Source organism: Phaethon aethereus (assembly GCF_964289735.1).
Source record: "Phaethon aethereus genome assembly, chromosome: 14".
Taxonomy (NCBI): Eukaryota; Metazoa; Chordata; class Aves; order Phaethontiformes; family Phaethontidae; genus Phaethon; species Phaethon aethereus.
This window is the reverse complement of record NC_138590.1, coordinates 2194949-2216598: the sequence shown is the minus strand read 5'-3', so window position 1 is coordinate 2216598 and position 21650 is coordinate 2194949. Positions and strand designations below refer to the sequence as shown.

Genomic DNA, 21650 nt, shown 5'->3' with positions numbered 1-21650 from the left:
CTTGCATTAAGGGTTTTTACGCATGAAAAGGTGTTGAAATGCCATTTGTTCATAGTCTTAAGCAATAAGCCTGAATTCATGAAAAGCATCATCAAATCAAACCAGAGAGCTGGTAAGAATTGAATGCACTTAATATTTAGAATTGATCCTGTCGTACTGAGCTTTCCTAAATAAGCTACGCTGCCTACTTTGTAAGCGCCTGGAGAGTCATCCTGCTAATTTGTGATCGTCCTGCTAATTCGTGACCGTGTGAACTGCTCTTTTCTGTATCTGCTGTGAGCTTTAGCAAGCCAAGCTGTGAATGCAGATAGGAAAACTGTATGTAAAAATTAAAATAAATTCCCTTGTCCCCAATGCACTTAAATCCCCACCTGGACATTCGTTGCCTTTTTTTATTTCCCTTCCCTGTTTGTGGTGTGTGTGGTTGGTTTTTTTTTGTTTGTTTTGTTTTACTGGAGTGAAATTATCAGAGTAGGAAAATCTTCCTCCAAGGCTGCCTTTTAAAGTGAACGGAGCCAGCTGGAGTGTTTGGGATCCTACAGCTGCAGTGGAACAAACGGAGCGTATGTCCCCCTGCAGACCTCTGTACAGATATCCAGTATCCTTCCCCTCGGACTGTTTTCATTAGAAAAAGTAGAATATGGAGACTTGGGTATAAATGTTTACACACAGTCATATAATTACATAACATGAAACATTTTACATAGTTTGAGGTGAGCATCTTTTTAGACTTTTAAACATTAGGAGTGCAAGTCTAATGTAATCATTGCTTCTTTACCACTGAAAATATTATGGATTTATTTTAAAAAAAAAACCTTAAAAATAAAAAATACTGCACCACTCCATAAACAATGTTTCCATTAAGTAGCTTGGAAAATTAGGCTTTATGTCAACATTTGTAAAAATTAGAATCTGATGTAGGTAGGTCTCCTACAATTTTAAAATAGGTTACTTATCTGGTTTAATTCTTGATGGCATGTAGGTATTATACTTCACATTCTTTATACGGCAGCTGCTGACACTTGCACTGTCCGTAGCCATTGATGATGATGAAGGGTCCTTCGTGGGTGGGTTCGTATTCGTTATAGGGTCCTTGGTCTGACATATTTGCCATATGCAGCCGTGTTTGGGATCGGAGCTGCCTGTGGTTTTGAATCATTGAGCACTGCCTAATTCTTCTTAATGTGGGAGGGCAGCACTTCCTGGAGATGAACACTATAAAAATGATAAAAAAGAAAGAAAACAATAAAGCCATTGTTCCTGTAATTACCCTCTGAGTGAAGATGGCATTGTTTGGCTCCGGGAAATGTTCTTCGGTGGTAACGACCATGCCTGCCGTAGTTGGAATCTCTTTGTCTCCCATATGGAAATGAGAAGAGCTTATTCTTTTCGTGTACTCGGTAGTCGGAACTGTGTATGTCGTAGCCACGGCCGTGGCAACAGTTGATAAATTCCAGCAAAGCTGAAAACCATACACTGCATCTAGAATATCCTCTCCCTGGGTGTGGTCGGGGCTGTGGCAGAGGATGGAGTGCTCCCACCGACCTTGGAAGCCACTCAACCATGTGGCCAAGGCGCAGATCTTTGGGCTGCATTCCCACAGATTGCCGGAGAGGCCCACAGTGGTGAGGGATGTCAGCGAACTTAGGATCTTGGAATCCAGAGTGGTGAGCTTGTTGTTATCCATGAGGAGGGTTTTAAGGTTAGGCATAGTTTCAAAGACAGTTAGGTCGATGGCTTTGATTTCATTTCCAGTCAAATCGAGCTTTTCTAAGGTGCCCCAGATCCACTCCATCCCGCATGTCAAGTTGCTAATTTTGTTCCACTGCAAGAAGAGCGTGTGCAGGCTGCTTAGCCGGAGGAAGTGAGCAAAATTAATCTTTGTCAGCTGGTTGTGCTCTAGGTGAAGCTCCCTCAGCTTGATTAATCCAGCAAATCCGTTGCGAGCCAAACTTCGCAAGCGGTTTGTGCTCAAATCCAGGAACTCCAGGCTACGACAGTCCCAGAACAGGCGGACCGGGATGGTCCGCAGGGAGTTGGAACGCAAGTGCAAGGTCTGTAGCTTGCGAAGGCCATAGAAGAGCTCGGGGTGCAGAGAGGATAACTGATTAAAAGAGAGGTCCAAATTCTGCAGGTTAAGCAGCTGGCTAAAAGTTGTGTTTGGCAAATGAAAGATTTTGTTGGAACTTAAGACTAATTCCTTAAGTTTATACAGTCCTTGAAAAGAATCTTCTCTGACTGTTGCAATTTGATTATGATCTAAGTGAAGCCAAGTAAGTTGACTGAAGCTTGCAAATTGATCCCTTTCAAGTTCAGAAATATAATTGTGCCTCAGTGACAAACCTAGCGAGCCCTTTTCAGTGGTGTTTGGCACTGAGTGAAACCCCTGAGAGTCACAGTAAAAGAGCAGCTTCTCACAGCGACATTTTGGTGGACAAGCCATGCCCAAGGCAGGCAGCATTTTTAAAACCATACTCATTGCATATAGTGCTGCCAGCATACGAGCCCCTAATGGCCACTTGAAATGTAAGCCTGCAGAATATAATTTAGGAAAACAACAAGATAGGATAGCCTTATCAGTATACTTTGAACATCACGACGGAAGATTTCACTGCAGATAACATTGCCATGCATTTCTGACAAGCTAATTCTAAATGCAAAAAACAACTTACTACAGAAACACAGCATACTTGGATATTACACTTATGATGAGTCTTTATCTCTATTACTGAGGATTACGGTGTCACAATTGGAAAACATTTTTTTTCATAAGGTTCAGTGCAGAAAAATTTGCTCTAGCACCTAACTGCTCCTTTAAAGCATAGCCGGTCATTCATTATACAAGGTATATAGAAACGCAGGAACTTACCCATTCTTTTGAGTACATTGGAGGTTGCATTCAGTCGTAGTTTTAGACTCAACGCGGTGAGTCTGTAAAAGGCTCTAATGTAAGATAGCCTTTGAATAATTTACCGGGTTTAGTGTCCTTTGATACTAGTGCAAAATTGAATCCACGATGCTCTCTTGGAATATTCCTTTTGAAATCTCTGGCTTGATCTCTTCTGACAGGTCTGCAATTTTTAAATCAATGCTTAATACAAGTTTTCGTCCTCTGTGGCTGCTCAGCTGTTTAATTGAAGCTCACGATTTCTTTTTCCGCAGCTGTGGCTTCCTTTAGTCCTAACTTGTTGATGGCAGATGGGTGGCTTATTGCTGAGAGAAGCTCCTGTAGTAGCATGAGTGCATTTACTGAAAAGCTTTTCAGGGAAGCGGTACAAGAATGGATTTGCTTATGCGCTGCGACCACACAGGGCTGTATATAGGCTGACGTCACCTGGTGACGTTCCTTTTGTTTGGGTTTTCCAGAAGCTTTGCTGTTTTAAAGCATTGTGGTGCATACTGTGATCATGTTAAAGACCACCGATGGGGGCGGGGGGGAGATCAACGGTAGGAGTCCTGCATCCCCACGATAGAAGGAATAGGAAAGACTTGTACCACCCTGCTCCCTCCTTCCTACATCTGTGCTGGCTGTATTCAGCTGGCGTTAAAAGCAGCGCAGAGCTGCGGTTGGAAGTGCCTTAGTGCTAGCTGCTGCCTGTTTTCTGTTAAATATCGCCGCATAAAAAGAACTTTTAGATGCGAAGTGTGCACAGTCGGAACAGAGGATGCTGGTTAGCGCTGGCTTTTCATGGAGGTGAGAGGGATTTGGCAGCTTAAAGCTACGCGTAACAACTGTGTGTGGCTGTGGTCCCTGCACAAGTGGCAAAGGGAGAGAACAGTTATTTAGATGACAGTGGCGTCTCAGAAAGTACAGCACGCAGCCCGGGAGCAAAGGACAGGAGCAAACGTTTCGAGCGATGAGAAATTTCTGGAAAATGCAAAGCTTGTGTTAGGACACAGGAGAAATTTAATTGGAATCTGGCTTGACAGCATGCAGTTCTGAAACTAGGAAATCTATTCCCCCCACCCCCAACTGTGGCTTTTGTACTTGCTTTTTCCTGGGGACTGGAGTGCAGGAGAAGAAGTTGTGAGGTTGGCATTTTACCGTCTGGACTCAGAGCAGTTTGAGGGCATCGTTGCGATCACCAATTACACTCTGGTGTCATAAGCCCCCCGTGAAAGGGGGGACATTGCTTCCACTAGCGTCTTACTGCAGGGTAGGTCCACAACGGTTATCCCGTGTGTTTTAGAGTTGCAGAAACTTGCATTTGCAGAAATGGTGAACCTGCAAAGCTGGCTGTGCTGCCACAGCTGAGCTGGTCTTTGGCCAGAGCATGCACACGCAGCGTGGAAGAGGCAAATGTGCTGTCACGGCTGCTTGTTTTAAAAGTTCATTGCCCTTTTATCTGGAGCAAACTCTCCTCTGGGACAGCTGGTACTGAAAGGTAAATGAACAGACTTGATTTGCATTTTTTTAATGGTTTTAGGATTTTTGCGTGCATGTGCAAGAAAGCCCTCAGATCAGCTTCTCTGGCCTTGACTCGATGCGGATGAGGCAGGGGGGCATTAGCTTATCCAAGTTGCTTGGAGCAGGAAGCTTTTCTATCTTCGCCTTGAGACATAAAGCAATAACATAGTAGAAGGCACTTGAAAATGTTTGCTCTGTAGCAGCAAGGTATCACTTAGGACCTCAAGATATGAGATGAGCTGAGAATAACAAACTTCCCATGCTGACGGAGGAAAATTATAAATTGTGTCAAAAGAAGATTTTAAAATAAAATGGCCATTTACCTTTCTTATTAAGCTTTGGTTCCTTAGAGGTACTTCTTAAGCTAAGGTTTGCTCTTTTGTCTGCCTGCTTTTCCCTTCACTGTCCCATGGTGTAATTGTAAATAGTGGCTGGGGTGCTTCCTTTCTGTGGTGGGCTGTTTTGTCCAGAGCAGACTGAAGGAAAGTGCTAACTGGAAAGTAAAGGGAACCTTTAAAAACAAACAAACAAAAAGAAAACCTCAAACCCACTACCCCCAAAAAAACCCCATACCTGCAACCCATCAAGAAAATAACTAATGATAAAGCAAATTAGGAAATGCTAGATAAAGTTCTTAAATTGTTCTCCCTAGTAAATATTTTCACATTTGCTCTAGAATGAAAGAAATACATGCAAAGAAATTACATAAACTTATTTAAAGAGTCTCTTCACAGCTAACGTTCACTGTATGAAAAGTACAGAAGCTGAAATCCAGCCTTAGCTGTCAGCTGTCTGATGGAACTGCTGCACCCAAGTACTTGTGGTCGTGCTTCCCATAGCAGCTCATCTGGTGCAAAATCCCGATTTGAAGTGTTGATTTGAATTATAATAACATTTAAATATGATAACTTAACACTGAAAAACAACATTCCAAAGGGCATAATTAATAAAATGACAATGACTATAAGGTCAAATATTACTCTCCTGTTCTACCTCTTCCTGCTGTTACCAAGAGGCTGAAACATTTTGCTTTTTTGCATCGCTATTTGTTGGTAGGTTCCTCCCACATTAAGATTGTGTAATTTGGCAAGAGTTAAGAGTTAGTGTTCAAACACGGTAAGTTGCTTCTGTTCTAAAGCTCTCCATTCTTTGGACTGTAACCAAACAAGGGCTATTTAGCACCTTGCCAGCGAGTTTCCTGTTTGGGAAACTGTTAATGTGAACTTTATGGGCGCTTTTCTTAGAGAAACGTGTTTTTATATGCACTTGTCGTGAACTAACAGATATTACTGAAAGCATGCATCCGATTCTCTTAAGTCTGGAACTCTGTGGTAATATTCACGTTGTTCCTCAGGAGCTGCCTGGGGTCTCAAGGTATAATAAGCTGCAAATAAACCCCAACTCCCCACAAAACTCATGTGATTGCATTTCTCCCGAGACTGAAAGCTCACTTGCATGCCAAGGAAGACCATGTATGAGTGCCGTCTGGGGACTTCTGCCAGAAAAGGCTCTTGGAAGCAACGGCCCGAATCGTCATGTGCAGCACAGAGAGGGAAGGTGGCACGTCTGCCTCAGGAACAAGCTTGCTAGGACCAAATAACCCTTTTGGGGGGCTTTTCCCGTACCCCACTCCTCGAGCAGCAAAAGAACTGGTTTTCCTGCTAAATGTGTGTGCTGGAAAAGTAGAATTGCACCCTGAGGCTAGTGTTGTCATTTAGTTAGGCTGACATCTTGTGGAAGCCTTCCTAGTGGATTAAGAATAACAAATAAGCTAATTGTACTTGACGTAGATGTGGGCTGTGCGACTTTCTTGTGCTGTGGGCTTGGAGAATGGCAAGCCCTGGTGTTGCAGGCGAAGCTGGAGCACCCAGAATTTGCAGCCGTGTGCATGGCACCACGCGAACAGACAGCTCACCCTTCTTGCCTGAAGACATGATTGCGTTAATTTTTGCTGGATGTTAGCATGTTGGCAATCATGGGAGTGTTTGCTGGGGTTTTTTTGCCAAGATAGCCCTCATGCTGTGTTGGTAAGGCTGTGAGGTGAAGGAGGCGAGCACGGACGTGTGGCTGGAGCGTTACCATGCATGTGCTCTCATTCAGATGTGCTGCCGTGGAGCTGGGTTAGCGGACAGCCCCGAGAAGCAGACACAGGAGAAAAAGGCATGTCCAAGGTGACAATATTTTGTTCAATATCTTTATTGATGATCTGGATGAGGGGATCAAGTGCTCCCTCAGTAAGTTTGCAGATGACACCAAGCTGGGTGGGAGTGTTGATCTGCTGGAGGGTAGGAGGGCTCTGCAGAGGGATCTGGACAGGCTGGGTCGATGGGCAGAGGTCAACTGTATGAGGTTTAATAAGGCCAAGTGCAGGGTCCTGCACTTTGGCCACAACAACCCCATGCAACGCTACAGGCTTGGGGAGGAGTGGCTGGAGAGCAGCCCGGCGGAAAGGGACCTGGGGGTGTTGGTTGACAGCCGGCTGAACATGAGCCGGCAGTGTGCCCAGGTGGCCAAGAAGGCCAACAGCGTCCTGGCCTGTATCAGAAATAGTGTGGCCAGCAGGAGTGGGAAGTGATTGTGCCCCTGTACTCGGCACTGGTGAGGCCGCACCTTGAATACTGTGTTCAGTTTTGGGCCCCTCACTACAAGAAGGATGTTGAGGTGCTGGAGCGTGTCCAGAGAAGGGCAATGAAGCTGGTGAGGGGTCTGGAGCACAAGTCTTCTGAGGAGCGGCTGAGGGAACTGGGGTTGTTTAGTCTGGAGAAGAGGAGGCTGAGAGGAGACCTTATCGCTCTCTCCAACTACCTGAAAGGGGATTGTGGCAGCGAGGGTGTCGGTCTCTTCTCCCAAGTAACTAGTGATAGGACAAGAGGAAATGGCCTCAAGTTGCGCCAGGGGAGGTTTAGATTGGATATTAGGAAAAACTTCTTCACTGAGAGGGTGGTCAGGCATTGGAACAGGCTGCCCAGAGAGGTGGTGGAGTCGCCATCCCTGGAAGTGTTCAAAAAAACGTGTGGATGTGGTGCTTCAGGACATGGTTTAGGGGACATGGTGGTGCTGGATTAATGGTTGGACTTGATGATCTTGAAGGTCCTTTCCAACCTAGTGATTCTGTGATTCTGTGACACGTCATCAACAAACATGTCCAGCTCTTCAGGCTAGCCACGGAGCGGCGAGGGCGGCGGGAGGGGTGGAACAGGGCACCATAGGTGGGGTGTCACCACTTTCCTGGGAGCGAAGGGCACACATGTGCTGCGGCGTAGCGCGGTGACTGTCACCTCCCTGCCTGGCTGCTCTCGGCGCCTGGCACTGGGCGCACATTTTGATTAATCTTTGTCCCCGCACAAACGCATGAGCCAGCCTTCCCCTCTACGCTGGCATTGATGGGAGCGTGGGGCCACCGTGGCTGCTGCCCAGCAGTCAGGAGGGACGTCGGGATGAGAGCAGCACATCATCGCAAGCTGTGCAGGCGTCTTTATTCGGATTCAGGTTCTTGCTGAGCCCCAGATGATGCCGTGCAGCCCCCATGCTTTGGTAAGCTATGGGCTCGCAGTGGGAGACTCCTTCCTGCAGCAAACCAGTGTGTAGTCCTGCTTCCTCAACCAGCAGGCCTCGGGTATGAAAACACTGCTGAAATTCCTGCATGTCATACCTCACTGCTTACCCTTCCTGGTCTTGAATCAGCATTTTTCTATTTGGAATTTGTTCGCAGCCTTAATATCACGGTAACGGAGGGGTGTGGACGGTTATCCGTTGTAGACAGGCAATTAGGCTAGGTGTCAAGGCAGAAATGAAGCATGTGACAAACTGAATCTGAGCACTGAATCTGCTGCCTCTCCATGAAGCACGGCTCAGCAGTGGCACGTTGACGTACAATTGCCTTTGCCGCTGCCTGCCCGAAGGAAGGTATGCCAAACACTCATTTTTCACTTATTAAATCACCATCATTAACCACGATGCTGCCTGTTGTACAAACAGCTGGGAAGACAACTCCCAGGTTACCTGAAGCAGAAACCTCCCCGCAAACCATTTTTTTAGGTAATTGCGTGGTGGGCAGCAGGCAGGGCAGTGGTGGCTTTCGATCACACAGCGGTGGCACATGTGGCTCACGTCTGGGTGCTGCTTTGGGGAGGAGGGATGCAGGGATGTGTGCGCTGTGAGGGCTGGTGCCAGGCTGGAGGCACCATTTCCCTTGGTAGCACTGTGGTCTTGGCTTAACCTAAACTGATGATGAACCTTCGAGATTAACAACAAAAGTTTTTGATAGGTAGCTATAAAAACACGACTTTGCGAGTAACTCATTGTAATGTGTGCACTGCTGATCCTGGTGGCTCTAAGGCAGCATTCATGTACCGCCACCACCATGCTCATTACCTTTATAAATCATTTGGGGTTAGATTTTAAGATCAGTAGCTGTAGGAAAAAGCTTGTATCAGTTTTGGGGTTTTTTTGTTTGCTTTGTTTTAATTTAGATGGCAGGCCTACAAAAAAAAAAGGAATGCTTTGTGACAGAGATGGTCTTGAGATTCCACTTGCCTCCCTGTACACAAATCCCCTTTCTTTGCTTTAAGCCATTAAAACAAACCCTAGCGGGGATGGCTGTGTGAGCTGGAACGGCACAGACAGGACAGTGGCTGCTTGTACTGCTTTCTGAGCAGGGTAGCAATGATGGCGGAAGAGCAGAGATTGGGGGGGGTGGGAATTGAGCAATTTTTAACACCATTTTTGCCTCTCATAAAGATCTGATTTAAAGTAAATCTGCACTGTGGTTAAATTTATTATCCATGATACTGGACAGAGCTGTGGTATCATCCTGCAAAATGACTGACATGGTCAACATGACCCTATTAAATCTAGTGAATCTATTAGCTGCTTACTGACAGCAGAGCTTGCGATTCCCTCAGCAGAGTTTTGTGCTGGATATCTAAAAATCCTATTAGTAATCTGAATATTCAGGCTTTGCTATTGTGAGTCCTTCTAATCCCGTGGATAAGAGAAGCTGATAGCTGGGATGTGTTGTGCTGCCAGGTCATTAGTTGGCTTCTCAGTGAAAGTTTAGACTAGAAATACAGACCAATTTTTTAATAGTAAGGGTAATTGGTTATGGGAACAAATTACCCAGAGGTGGTGAACTGTCACTTGGAGCCTTTAAAACACGATTTATTTACCTGAGAGAGAGACTAGCTCAAACAAGACTTGTTGAGCTGTAGAGTGGAACCCAATGGGTAAAATTCAAGGAGCGTGTGGGAGCCTGGACAAAGTGACTGTTGTGGTCGAGGATGATCTTTGATGTTTTTATGTGCCCTGGAGGGTTTGTGCAGCCACGGGCTGTACAGCTCTTCAGGTGCTCCAGCAACCACTGTCCCACTAGCTGCCTCCACCTGGACCTAACGAGGTGTAATTGGTCCCACAGTTAGTGTTTTATGTTTCATTTTATGCAAAAAAAGGTCAAGAAACTTCAGATGGGCAAAACTTGACAAAATTCTTGTCACTGGGCCAGGACCCTGGTTAGAATTGGCTGCGATGATTGAAGATGTTAATGACAACAGGGTCTCTGCAGCTGCAGAGGTTTGGGCATCCATCGTGTTTGTCCTGTTCTGCCCTGCCGCACCAGCCCTAACGAAGGAGCCGGGTTAGTAGCTATATGTGCTAAATTGTTAAATTACCGCAGCTAAATTAGCAGGGCGTTTTATGTTGCCATTTTCAGAAGGAAATTCAGTTAATACTTCTGATGAGCTTCTGTACTAAAATTTCTGAATGCCAACAAGGTGGAAATAAACTGGAGCTGCCTTGCTGAAATCTAATGGCTTTAGATTATGCAGCTCTTTCTGTGCTAATATGTGGTGTAGCTTAATAGGAACAGATCAACAGTATGAAATTGGTGCTGCTTAGCCTCTAATGCATGTATTGTGTGCTTTTCAGGGCATTTTACATAGGACTGTCTGTGGTCTGGTCTCATGAACTGAATGTCCATTAGTGGAAGCCATCTCTTGGTTTTCCTCTCATCCGAGAGGCATCCGGTCCTTGTGCACCGAGGCTGTTCTGGGCTGTGAAGCCAGGGACAGCAAAGTGGAAGCGATGGGTGGACTCGCTTTGAAAGCGTGCTCCTGCCTCGTGTTAAAATGGTAACGGAGGGGCACCCGGGGAGAAGTAAAATGGCACTTCTTGGAATAGCTGCATGTTTGGTTTTCTATGTAATAGATGAGTATATATCTTAGATCCAAAGGTATTCCTGGAAAAAAACACCCACATGTACGAGGGTGCCATGGGTTTGGTAAAATGGTCACATTGCAATAGGTGAACTGGTAGGAGAGCATCAGAAGGAGCAAGCAGCTGCAATTGCAGATTTATGTCTCGGAGAAGGCTTTTATTTGTGCAGTGCCAGTTGGCAGGTTTCAGATTTTTAGGTAAATCGCCCGCTGCGAAGAGCCAGCTGCCCACCTCGGGGTGCAGGCACTGCCCGCCGCCACCAGCGCGCTTGGAGCTGCAGCTTGGGACACAGCGATCGCCTTCAACACGAGCTGAACGGGGACTTTCTAGTCTAAATGCTTGTTGGTTTTCATATCCACCAAGCATGGAACAGCAAACTGTTCAATAGACAAATAGCATTAATCTTCACTTCATTTAGAGACTTCAGCTTTGATTTTTAAATGTGAAGAACGGGTCAATGCTGAGTCTTCCAAAGGCTGTGGCATAGTCAGAATGAGCTCCTGGCTTTAATTGCAGTTGCTTTTCAGTTACCTTTTGTGATGAGAATCAAATTACTTGATCAGGGAGGTGACAAATCTTCAATAATTCACAGAATCACAAAATTCATTAAACTATGATGACATTACAACATCCTATCTTCCCCCCCCCGCCCCTCCATTTTGTTTAATTTTTTTTCTACTGTAGAGTGGACACCATGTTTTAGATTCAAGGCTTGCCCACCCAGGTATTTCAAACCAGTGTGTCAGCTGGAGAATTGATAACTGACATACCCTTGCTTTAGTGCTGCTAAATGGTTTTTCTTCTCAACAGGATAATTATATTGATTGTGGCTTAGAACTTCAGCAATTAGACTGCGGCTGCAATAAAGTGTGTTTCAAAACTCTGATATAAGCTATATTATACAGAAAAAAACTTCCCAGCAAAACCAGATCACCACCATTGTTTTATCTAACACTCCCAATTTGATACAAATTAGGATATTTTTGACCCAGTGTCTGCTTAAAAAGAGAGGCTGCCACTGCTTCCTGGCCCCTTGCCCTCTCAGTAATAACAGGGCTACCGCGAAACTTGCTGTATCGAACCTTGGTGAAATCCAGCTCTCAGCGGGTGGGCCTGGATACTTGAAATGTTGGATTTCATCCCCAACAAATGTTTTATAAGGATTTTGCCTTTAAGATAATTGATTTTTGGCTTTTGACTGACTGCTCAAGAGCAGTCTTCTGTGATGGTTGGGTGTGAAGGTAAGGGAGCACTGTTGTATCGGACGCGCAGCCCTGCAGACTGCTTGTGTGGTGCTCGTTCCTGCGGGTTGAAGGCAGCGTGTGAGATGTTGGCGTGCAATCTGCTGGCCTTGGGCGATCCCAGCAGCCGAGGCCATAGGAGATTGCGGCTTGAAGCAAGGCTGGCTGGCTGACTGAGCTGGCAGAAGAGAGAAATCTAAAACTCTGAGGTTGAATATGGTCTCTGGCTGATAAGGAGCAAAAAGATGTCTAGATTTATCAAACCATCCTTTTCTTCTGAAAGAAAGCTGAAGAGTGTTACAGGTAAAATCGTAGGATGTTAAAAGTTCCTGTCCTCCCCAAACCGGCCAGGAGGAGAGTGCTTTATCAGGGAAGTGGAGACTTTACTTCTAGTGTGCATAATCACTTAAAGAAGCTGACAATATGCTTGAAATGAATAGTACTTGGTTTTACGTTGAGACCCTGAATACCCGTTTACCTCTTTGTCTCTTGTTTTTCAGGCTGGACGCAAGGAAAGAAGTGATGCACTGAACTCTGCAATTGATAAAATGACCAAAAAGACCAGAGACTTGCGTAGACAGGTAATTAATATATAAAGTTGATACTTGTTGAGACAAATGAGTGCATTCCTGCATGTTTGCCCTCTTGGAAATATGTAATCTCTTGGTTTGTTTCCAGTGGGCAGTGGGCTTGCCTGCTTGTATTTAGTGAATTAAAAACTAGAAGCTTTCAGTGCCTGGTTCACAGGGAAGCATGGGGTGGAAATGTAATCCCCTGTTAACTGTGTAATAAAGATATTGGGTTCTTAATCATCCTTGTGGCAAGAGAGATTTTTAAAAAACCAAAACCACCTCACATTTTACGGATTTTGAACATAATCAGGTATGTTTTATAATGCTGATGGTATTCATGGAAGAGCTTATTTTCTTTGAGGACTGTATTTATGTAACAATCTTTTGTCTGTTTGATTTTTAAAGCAATATATTCCCCTTTTCAAGTAAATGTGAATATGGATCAAGTTTGAAAAATGTTTTTATTCTAGTAGAAAAATAAAAAAGTTAAATCAGCGTGTTGTTTAATCAGCTGAGCGAAAGCGGCAAATCTACTCAGACAAAACCAATATGAGCTGCTAAATCAATATTTGTAGCCAAACTGGTGACTTGCACTTTTATAATTAATCCAGTTTTTAAAGGAGATTTAATTTAAATTGAAGCAAAAAGTGTATAGACAAGACTTGGTGCGGGAAGAGCCTTGACAACACAAAGGAGAAAGAATCAATGACAAAAGTCCTTAAGCTTTACCTGTTAATACAGTAAAAGGAAAACAGCAGTGGAACATTACTGAAAAATATCTCATTCTTTTATTTTTATTTTAGCTCCGCAAGGCTGTTATGGACCATGTATCAGACTCTTTTCTGGAAACAAATGTTCCCCTTTTAGTATTGATTGAAGCTGCCAAGAATGGCAACGAAAAAGAAGTTAAAGAATATGCCCAGGTTTTCCGTGAACATGCCAACAAATTGATTGAGGTAAGATGGTACAAATTAAAATTAAATTATCAGTAGTTAAATTAAGGCAAGACTAGGCAAAACACATTTTTTGATTCTGTTAAAACAAATAGCAAATTCTGTAAGAAATTTGCTTTTTAAATTTTTATTTTAGTGAATTTAAGTATAATTTAATATTTAAATAGTTAGAAATGTAAGCTTGTCAAAGGGCGGCAGCTACTGTTACATAGTCCATGTAGTTTTAGGTATTATATACCGTGAGTATATTATGCTGTTACCTTTATTTTATTTGTTAATTGGAGATGGTGCTAGGGAGTAAGGGAGACTGTGGCATGACTGTCCTATTGTACAATTTGACCCATTGCTTGAAGCCTGGAGGTTTTTTCTTTACAGTAAAATACCAGTGAATATAAACAGGCTTTTCACATGAAGATTTTTAGAATGAAAACCTGCTTTTGTGTGTGTAAAGAACAAACAACAAACAGATAACTTGCAATAACAACAAAACTGATTCCTGCCACCTTTTTCTAACAAAACCTCAAAGGCTCTCAAACTGATGTTACTCCAGACTAAAGCTAATCTTTGGAAAGATCAGCTTAAATAGGACCAACCTATCTTACATAAAATGCGTTAAAGATCCTATGTGTACTGTTAAATGTAATAGTTTTCCGACAGATAGCAAGTTTACAAAGAGCAATGCAAGTTCATACTGGCTATTCACAGATACGTCTTGGTAACCTTCTCGTCTTGCCATTGTTTTCGCGTGAGAGTTTTGTGCCTGCTGACGCTAAATGCCAAGGAGCAAACATCTATAGGGATCGTTGAAGAAACATGACACTAGGAATAAACTTCAAAAGCTCCTCCTGTGCACTTCAGTGCATTTTGAGGCATCAGCTGGCTCGTGTGCTTAACCTCAGCAGCTACCTGGGAACAGTCAGATACCGGTTAATGTGTTTTTGCTCTCTTGGTAGCACTGCGTTGGAAAATTGAGTCCATGTGTCTCCTAGGCTTATCAGGGAATACGTTCAAGAAAACTTGACAGATTTGAATTACTCAAGAATAAGGCTTATCGAATATCAGTAAAAGTAGTTTCTGACTCTTGCTCAATGTATTTTTCTCAAAGCCGTAGGGGCTCTGAGAGTGGTGGCGCAACTGCCCCACAGTCTGGGGTGAATCAAGCTACTCCAGCTCTTCGGAGTTGCTGTCTGAGCAATGAAATTCTTTAATTCTTCGAAGGTATCAGTTCTTCACTTTTGGCCTGCCGCATTTCAGTGTAAATGCCATCTTCATATAGTTCCAAAGTTATTTTATTCTAAATCTGAAGTAACTGACATTGTTTGACAAAACAGCAGGCGGAAGACAGCGCTGCTGTGCCCCTGCCTTGGCAGGAGGATACGGCCGTGCCACGAGCAGTAGTGGGAACACTTTGAAGTGGGTTTTGCCTAAAGCTTCCCTTCTTCATGTTGCAAGCCTAATTCATCTAGAAAATTATTTTTAGGGCTTGTTTACAGGAGAAGTTGACTGGCATAACAATAGCAGTGCCTATTCTGCCATAGTTCTCTCACCTCTTCAGTGGATGTGTGGTGTCCATGCACAGTTTATCAGTATAATTACAAAGGAGTAATTGCGCAGCTCTGTCCGCAAGCTTCCCTCCTGTCCTTGCTAGGTGAGCCCTTACTCCCCACTCCTTCAGAATACGTGTGCCGTCTGAAAAGCAATGGGTGGCTGTCCTCACTGGCACGTAAGAGCGTTTTTTACTGACCTTACCTTGTGTGCAAAATGCCAAGCTGCAAATGAGTTTTACAGAACCTCTATTCAGCCAAACAGTCTGTCTTTCAAGAAAGACGATTCCCCTGAAAGTATGTATTAAACAATAGTTCTGACTGGCATCAAAAGGTTCTGCTAAAATGATATGCTGCTGCAACAACTTTTTGAAGGCTTGCTTATTGCTTTTGCTGTCTAAAATGTAACTATAGCTATAGAGTAGCATGATCTAGATGGCTTATAAACTTCTTCCATGAATGTAGATGGATTAATATATACGCCTAGCTTCGACAGAAGGGGAATATTACTCCTGCAGAGCCCTTGTCTCAAGGGGATAGAGAGCCACTGCGGAGTCGTATGCAATGTCAAATTTACTGTGAAGGAAGACAGGTCGGGGTGGGTTGCACTTAGAATGTCTCGATGTGTCTCTGCCAGAATGGAGAAGGATGTTTGCAAGTTCCCATATGATTCTGCTCTCAGGCAGAAAACTCGACTGCAGGTATCTGGAGAAACAATAAAAGATTGTGTAAGAGCAGAACAGAAGATGTTCCACTTGGTGAGATGGGAAGTGATTGCTTCCACCTGTTTTCAGTGAAAGATAAGTGTGCCGGGGAGTTTATCCTAACTACCCTCAGAAATGCTGCTGAATGACTCAAGACATCCAGGGTGACAAAACAGCTGCCGTGCAGAATGGAGCTGTGGTGTGTATCACGCCATGATTGACAAGCTGCTGTGTTTTAGATGTAGAAGAGAACATGTCCTTTCCTTTAATGCAAAGCGATGGGAAGAAACACACGCAAGAGACCTGCTCTGCACTGGGTAACTCGGAAGATCCCCATCTGAATTAGTGAGAAGTTTTACACCTTGGTTTTAGTACCCCTTTGTCCTGTGACCTGGTGGAGTCAGTGCTGCTCTCCTGGTGAACCAGCCACTAGAGGGGACTGTGATGTGTATATATTTTCTTTTTTTTTTTGGCACTGAACTGTTGCAGGTGTTGGCTGGATGGGAGGAGTGGCAGTGCTAGTTCTGCCCTGGGTTAGCATGGGGAGTTCTTGCTGCTGCAGCGCAGAGGTGCATACGGGCCCTCCAAGTAGCTGTAAAGAGATGCAAGCGCATGATTTTGGGTAATTTTATTTTGAAACATTCCCTTCTTGGCAGCAGAGCTTTGTCTGCTTTGTGGTTCCTAAAGTCCAGGCAGCCAAATTTGACCAAAAGGTGCATTAATCACAAAAACCTGATTTGCCTGCCGGGTCTGTATCTTCTGAAGAAACCATACCAAAGCCATGTCCCAAAGAGCTTCCATCTAATTTGTTTCTCACTCAGTAAAATACTAATGCCCTTATCCCACCTTTTGAAAACGGAGTAACAGTAAAATAATAAAATGAGACTTGTCTCAGTTGAAAAATACATTTCAAAGATAGCTTTCAAAATTGCTCTGTGCTAACAGTCCATTAACTAGCTAGTGCTCAGCCTGAATTTTGTTAAAAGAGTTTAATTCATGAATTGAGAAGCCATTTTAAATGTGGCACACAAGAATAATGGAAGAGACAGCATTTCAGGAACCAGTGTAAGAAAAAGTTAAAATCACTTGTGATCTATGAAAGTCTTCCTAATTCAGAGATTGTAAAATACTTCCTTATGTTCGGTCGTCTTTAGGATGCTGGGTAAAGTAGCCTTGGCTCTCCAACCTGTAGCTTTGCTCTTGAGGAAAGACAACTTGGAATTGGCATTTCTTAGATTTAATGTTATTCCCTAAAAGAATCTAGGCTGTCCTGCAACGGGTGCTCATTTTTAATGATGTCACTTAGCACCACGCTGACTTTTTGTTCGTCCCAGTCTTTGAAGTGTGCTTGTGCACAAGTTGCCTTTGTACTGCTCCCTGTAGTCACTGCAGTGACACTTCTGGCTATTCTTTGAAAAGTGAAAAAGCTATAAATGTTAAGAAGAAACTTCTGCTACGCTATTGAATGCTTTAGAAAAAGGAAAAATTAGGTTGTCAATTTGTCACTGTTTTATACTCTGTAGTTCTAATGGAAAAGTTTTTCAGACCTTAGAAATTAGGTAGTTAAAAGGTAGATGAGGACAGAGTCCCGGTTAAAATCTTCCAGTAGCTGTTTGCTTGCTGAAAAATATGCTGGAAAGGGAGAGTTTGTAATTCCTTGAAAACAGAAAATAATCTTATCTTATTCTGGAACACAATACCCCTGTGTCAAATGTTTTTCTCAAATTTTATTTTTAATTCTCTTTCTTAGAGAAACTTTGGTAAGACCAGGGAGACAGAGGCTCTCAATGATGTTTCATAAGCATCAGGTTTTTTCCAATTGCTTTAATTTATCTGAAAAGACCGCTCTGTGCCTTTTTTTAATGCGCTGGGTTGTATCTTGCATATGGAGAGATGATTTGCTCATCTTCAGTGAAAACCCATGAACAGATGCAGACTGCAAATTTATTTGCTTGGAAAAAATCACATTTGGGCACTTGCAATTCCATAAGCTATCTGTAGCCTCTCACACTGACGTTTTCCCCTTCTGTTGCCCTAACTGTCTAGCCTGATGTCCTAGAGTAATTCTTCAGACCTCAGCCTAAAAATACTACTCGCCCAAAGCCTTGCACACGTGCAACATTTTTATTGCCAGTTTTTTTACATATGAAAGGCTTTTAAAAAATATGAAGTGGATAAAATATAGCTTTTTGAGACTTCAGACACAGCAAAGGGTTTTAAAAACTGAGGCTCTGTTCATTGAGATGTAACATACCTGGACATAGCTACTTACCTTTGTGATAAAGGTATGCACTTAGTGTTTGTGCATCTTACACACTTATTAAAAACGAAGCATAGAATGGAAGTATCCAGCAGATCCAGAAATCAATCTGGTCTCACAAGATTATCCTTTGTGTTTATTAGCCACCTGATTTCCAAAGTTTATACTAAGTTTGTAACACTAGCCTCTTTGGAGGTGGGCGTGGACTGGCTTTGCTCATTCTTTAAATATTCCTTCTTCATGCTTGCTATCAGAGGTATATATCGGTATTGAAAGACAGAGATGATTTATCTTGGGTGAAAAGTGCAGACAAGCATAGCACTGGGCACCCAAATCAAATATTGACTTGGAAAGTTTTTCTGAACTTTGTGTATATTGATCTCTCAACACTCAGCATTTTCCAGGCTTTGGTCATTATCAGTCATTGCTGTGGTATCTGAGCACCTATTTTTCCCATATAGTAACCTAATTTACGGGGTGTGGGGGGGAATCTGCAAACTCAAGTTTGTCTTTTACATGCTTTTATTTTTAAGGTACTTGTGTATCACAAGGGAACTGTCCTTGTGCTATGATCTGGAGAAGAGAGGCAGAGTTAGTCCAACTTGAGACTAATTTCCCATTTTAAGATGGAGAGCAAAATGTCTCCTCCAAAGAACAAGCACATTTGCTGTAACTTGTCTATAGATAACCTTGGCAGGAATTTAAAACAAATGTCTTCCATAAATGACCAGTATAACTCTAATGTGCCCTCTAAAGTCTGACACTCTTCAAGAACTGATGCACTTACAAGGAAAGTTCATTTTATTAGTCAACTAATTCATAAATAAATTAAATTCTGCTGTAAGGAACATGCTTTCCTTACATTCATAATCAGTAAAGTAGGAAAGCCTCAGCAGAAAAAAAGTTCTTCCATTTTCCAACAAAACCAGATATAGAAATTTAATACATCATACATAAGCAAAGGCAAGTGACCTTTTAACAGGATAACTTTTGTTCTTGTAAGTTTTTTTGAGGCCAGTCTTCTAATGCTACACCAAATTATGTATGAAAGGGTCTGTAAAGTGCTGCTAGAGATGAAAAATCATGTTGGAAGAGGAATGAAAGACTTCAGGGTAATCTTCCTATCCAGATTTCATTGTAAGTACACATAGGAGAAGCAAGGTATCAGTAATCTGACGCTGAAACCAGTGGGAGAGGTCAGCTGATGGAAGACAAATTTGAACTTCGCATATCTGGACAGCAATTGGGGTGTTCAGAAACATTTTTCTATTTGTAAATCATCTTGGTTAGCTGCTGCTACGTGGAAGAGAGGCCTTTCTGCCATACCTTTTCTATAGGGGCAGTCATTACATTGGATGACTGTTGAGACTGCGGGACTTGGGCCAAGGGAGATGTGAAGGGTGTGGAAGTTGGAGGTGAATGAGGTTAGGGTGTGGAAAACTGTGGTAATATTCTTTTACTCACTGGAAACAGCCCTATATTTACTCTGTTCTTTGTTCCTTTGGGAACAGGTAGAAGCATTTGGGGAAGGGAAATCTGTAAAAGAGGTCAGGAAGTATAAGCACGGTTGACTGTAGGTGCTGTTGACATGATGTCTTCAGAGGTAGGTAAAAAGCAATAGTGTCCTGGCCTATTTTACTTGCCAGATATTTGACTCTTACTTCCAACACAATTTTTAAGTAGCTTTTTGGGTACAGCTTTTATAGATGTGGCATAAATGTTTTAATTCTTGAAATATAACTAAAAGCCTTGATGCATGTCTGGATTTTCATCATCTTAGTCACTAGCAATATTGGAATATTAGTCATGTAGTGTCATCAAGAAGTTGCCTGAAGTCTGTATAGAGCTCATTCCTCGTACTATTTTGTCGCCTTCTTCAAGAGCATAATATAATTACCACTAAACTTGCCATGAACAGTTGTCTGAATCACCAAAAACTGGTTTAAACAGCTAATAATAGGCACCAGGTTGGAAGCCTTTAGGAAGGTCATATTGCAGCATGCTCTGAGTGATAAGCAAAACGAGATAGGAAGGAATTATGGTTCCACTTCGATAAACATAGAGGGTTTTTTGGATAAGGATAATTATTAGGTGCTGTCCAAAAATCACTACTAGAAACACTTTTATTTTAAAGAAAAAACATTTGTCTTGCTAAGAAGCATCTAAGATGAGGATTTGATTTATAAGTTTTACCTTAGATCAGATCTACATTACGTACCAGTGGTGTGATTTCTGTCATGGTAGCTCAGATCGACTTGTGTAACTAACGTGTTTTGTGCTTATAACAACATTTTATCACTTTAGCTTGTTTGTCTGAGGAAGGAATAGTTCCTGTGCCAATAGTTACATCTGCTGCTACAGCTGCATCTACGAGGGGCACAGTGCCCACGTAGCACACTGCTATTCCTTTACCAGCTCTGCTCTGTCAGGTCTATAGAAAGGATAATCCACCAGTCTGGAAATAAAGGTATTCGTGTACTGCTAGCACTTTACTCCTGTGATTTAAGGTTCTCTCAGGTTGAGAGCCAAATGCAAAGCAATATTCCTTAACTAGATTTTTAGACACACAGACATGACTTAAAAGGTGCAAGTTTTGAGATTTGATCCCAAAAGAAGGGTGTTACCCATGAAAATACTAAGCACTTGCCTCAATATTATAGGGAGCAGAAAGTACACTATATATTGTCTCTGATCCCCTTTCTCTTTCAATCAGTTGCCAGCCTGTTCAAATAAAAACCCCTGAAACCCTCGTTTCTCATTGTCTAAAACTTTGGAACCAAAAAAGAAAACATTTTGCTTGCCAGTTTTGTTGCATCTAGCTGAAATTTCCCCTCCATGTGTTTATAACCAGACTTTAATTTAAAATTGCTGTAGTCTTCTGCATTGAGGTTGCAGAGCTCTGGAAGTAGCAGTAATCTCAATTTTAGTCTGTCGTTCCCCTCGGTGCTTTGTCTGGAGTTTTTCTGTGTGTGGCTTGTTTTATTTAAAGACTTTTACTATTTTAAGTTAATACATTAGGATTCTGTTGCCCACAACAAGCTCTTGCAAGGTACCTTCTGTGGAGCTGCAGCCACTTGCAACTAAAGTCATATAAAAAACACAGAGTAGACGACAGCATGACTCCTGGTAACTTGCTCCCATCCCTATGGTCTTGAACTGAAGTCCTCCTGCCATCTCTCCACGCAGGAAAGAAGTGAAACTGTTTTGCATAATTCAAAATTAGCCATGCCTCTGCAAAACCAGTGAGTTTAGAGGATTATAGCAATAATGCAGGCTTCTCCCTTGTGTGGTACCTATTAGGATGTTAAAATGCTCACATTTGTCTTGCATATTGAGTGTAGTGTACGAGTGAATTAATGACTGTATGGACTTACTCAATAATAAAGCCTTTTTTGAAGAAGGGAAATTACATAATTGACACATCTCTTCTGAGAGTCCTCAGTTGCCGCTTAGTTTTGCCAGAACAGTTGTTTCTGCACTTAAATTAATGTCATGGGCTTTGACCATTGTGAAGTGAATCTGGACTGTTTTCTTAATACGGGGGAGGAGGAAATCAGATGTGCAGTATGTTGGATTTTGTAAGAATATCAGATACCCTTTTCTTTAGCAGGTCCTCAAGAGGAAAACATTGAATGGCTGCCTGTCCATTCTTTTTTTTCACGTTTAAAATGAGTGATCTAAAGCTGCTTAAAAGTGGGAATTTGCATTCCCAGAGAAATTGTAAAATGAAAAGCAAAAAATCAAACGAGAAGCTGAAG

General features: G+C 42.7%; 2 protein-coding genes across 5 annotated transcripts in view; one reads left to right on the top strand and one right to left on the bottom strand.

The window, feature by feature from the left end:
- The window catches only part of CTNNA1 (catenin alpha 1), a gene marked incomplete at both ends in the record, with an annotated part of 103776 nt that overhangs the window by 43959 nt on the left and 38167 nt on the right, over positions 1-21650 (top strand). For 3 of the 4 annotated variants that reach the window (XM_082006227.1, XM_082006225.1, XM_082006226.1), the window contains 2 exons: positions 12360-12440; positions 13235-13387. In XM_082006227.1, the coding sequence (XP_081862353.1) occupies positions 12360-12440; positions 13235-13387 (234 nt within the window). Of the gene's footprint in view, positions 1-12359; positions 12441-13234; positions 13388-21650 lie in introns of those variants that run through there. The other variant, XM_082006228.1, reaches the window with a different exon arrangement.
- Positions 143-2593, bottom strand: LRRTM2 (leucine rich repeat transmembrane neuronal 2; the record flags this gene model as incomplete). The annotated part of the gene is made up of 1 exon (XM_082006343.1): positions 143-2593. A coding segment is annotated over one exon (1608 nt), but the record flags the coding sequence as incomplete, so codon positions are not given.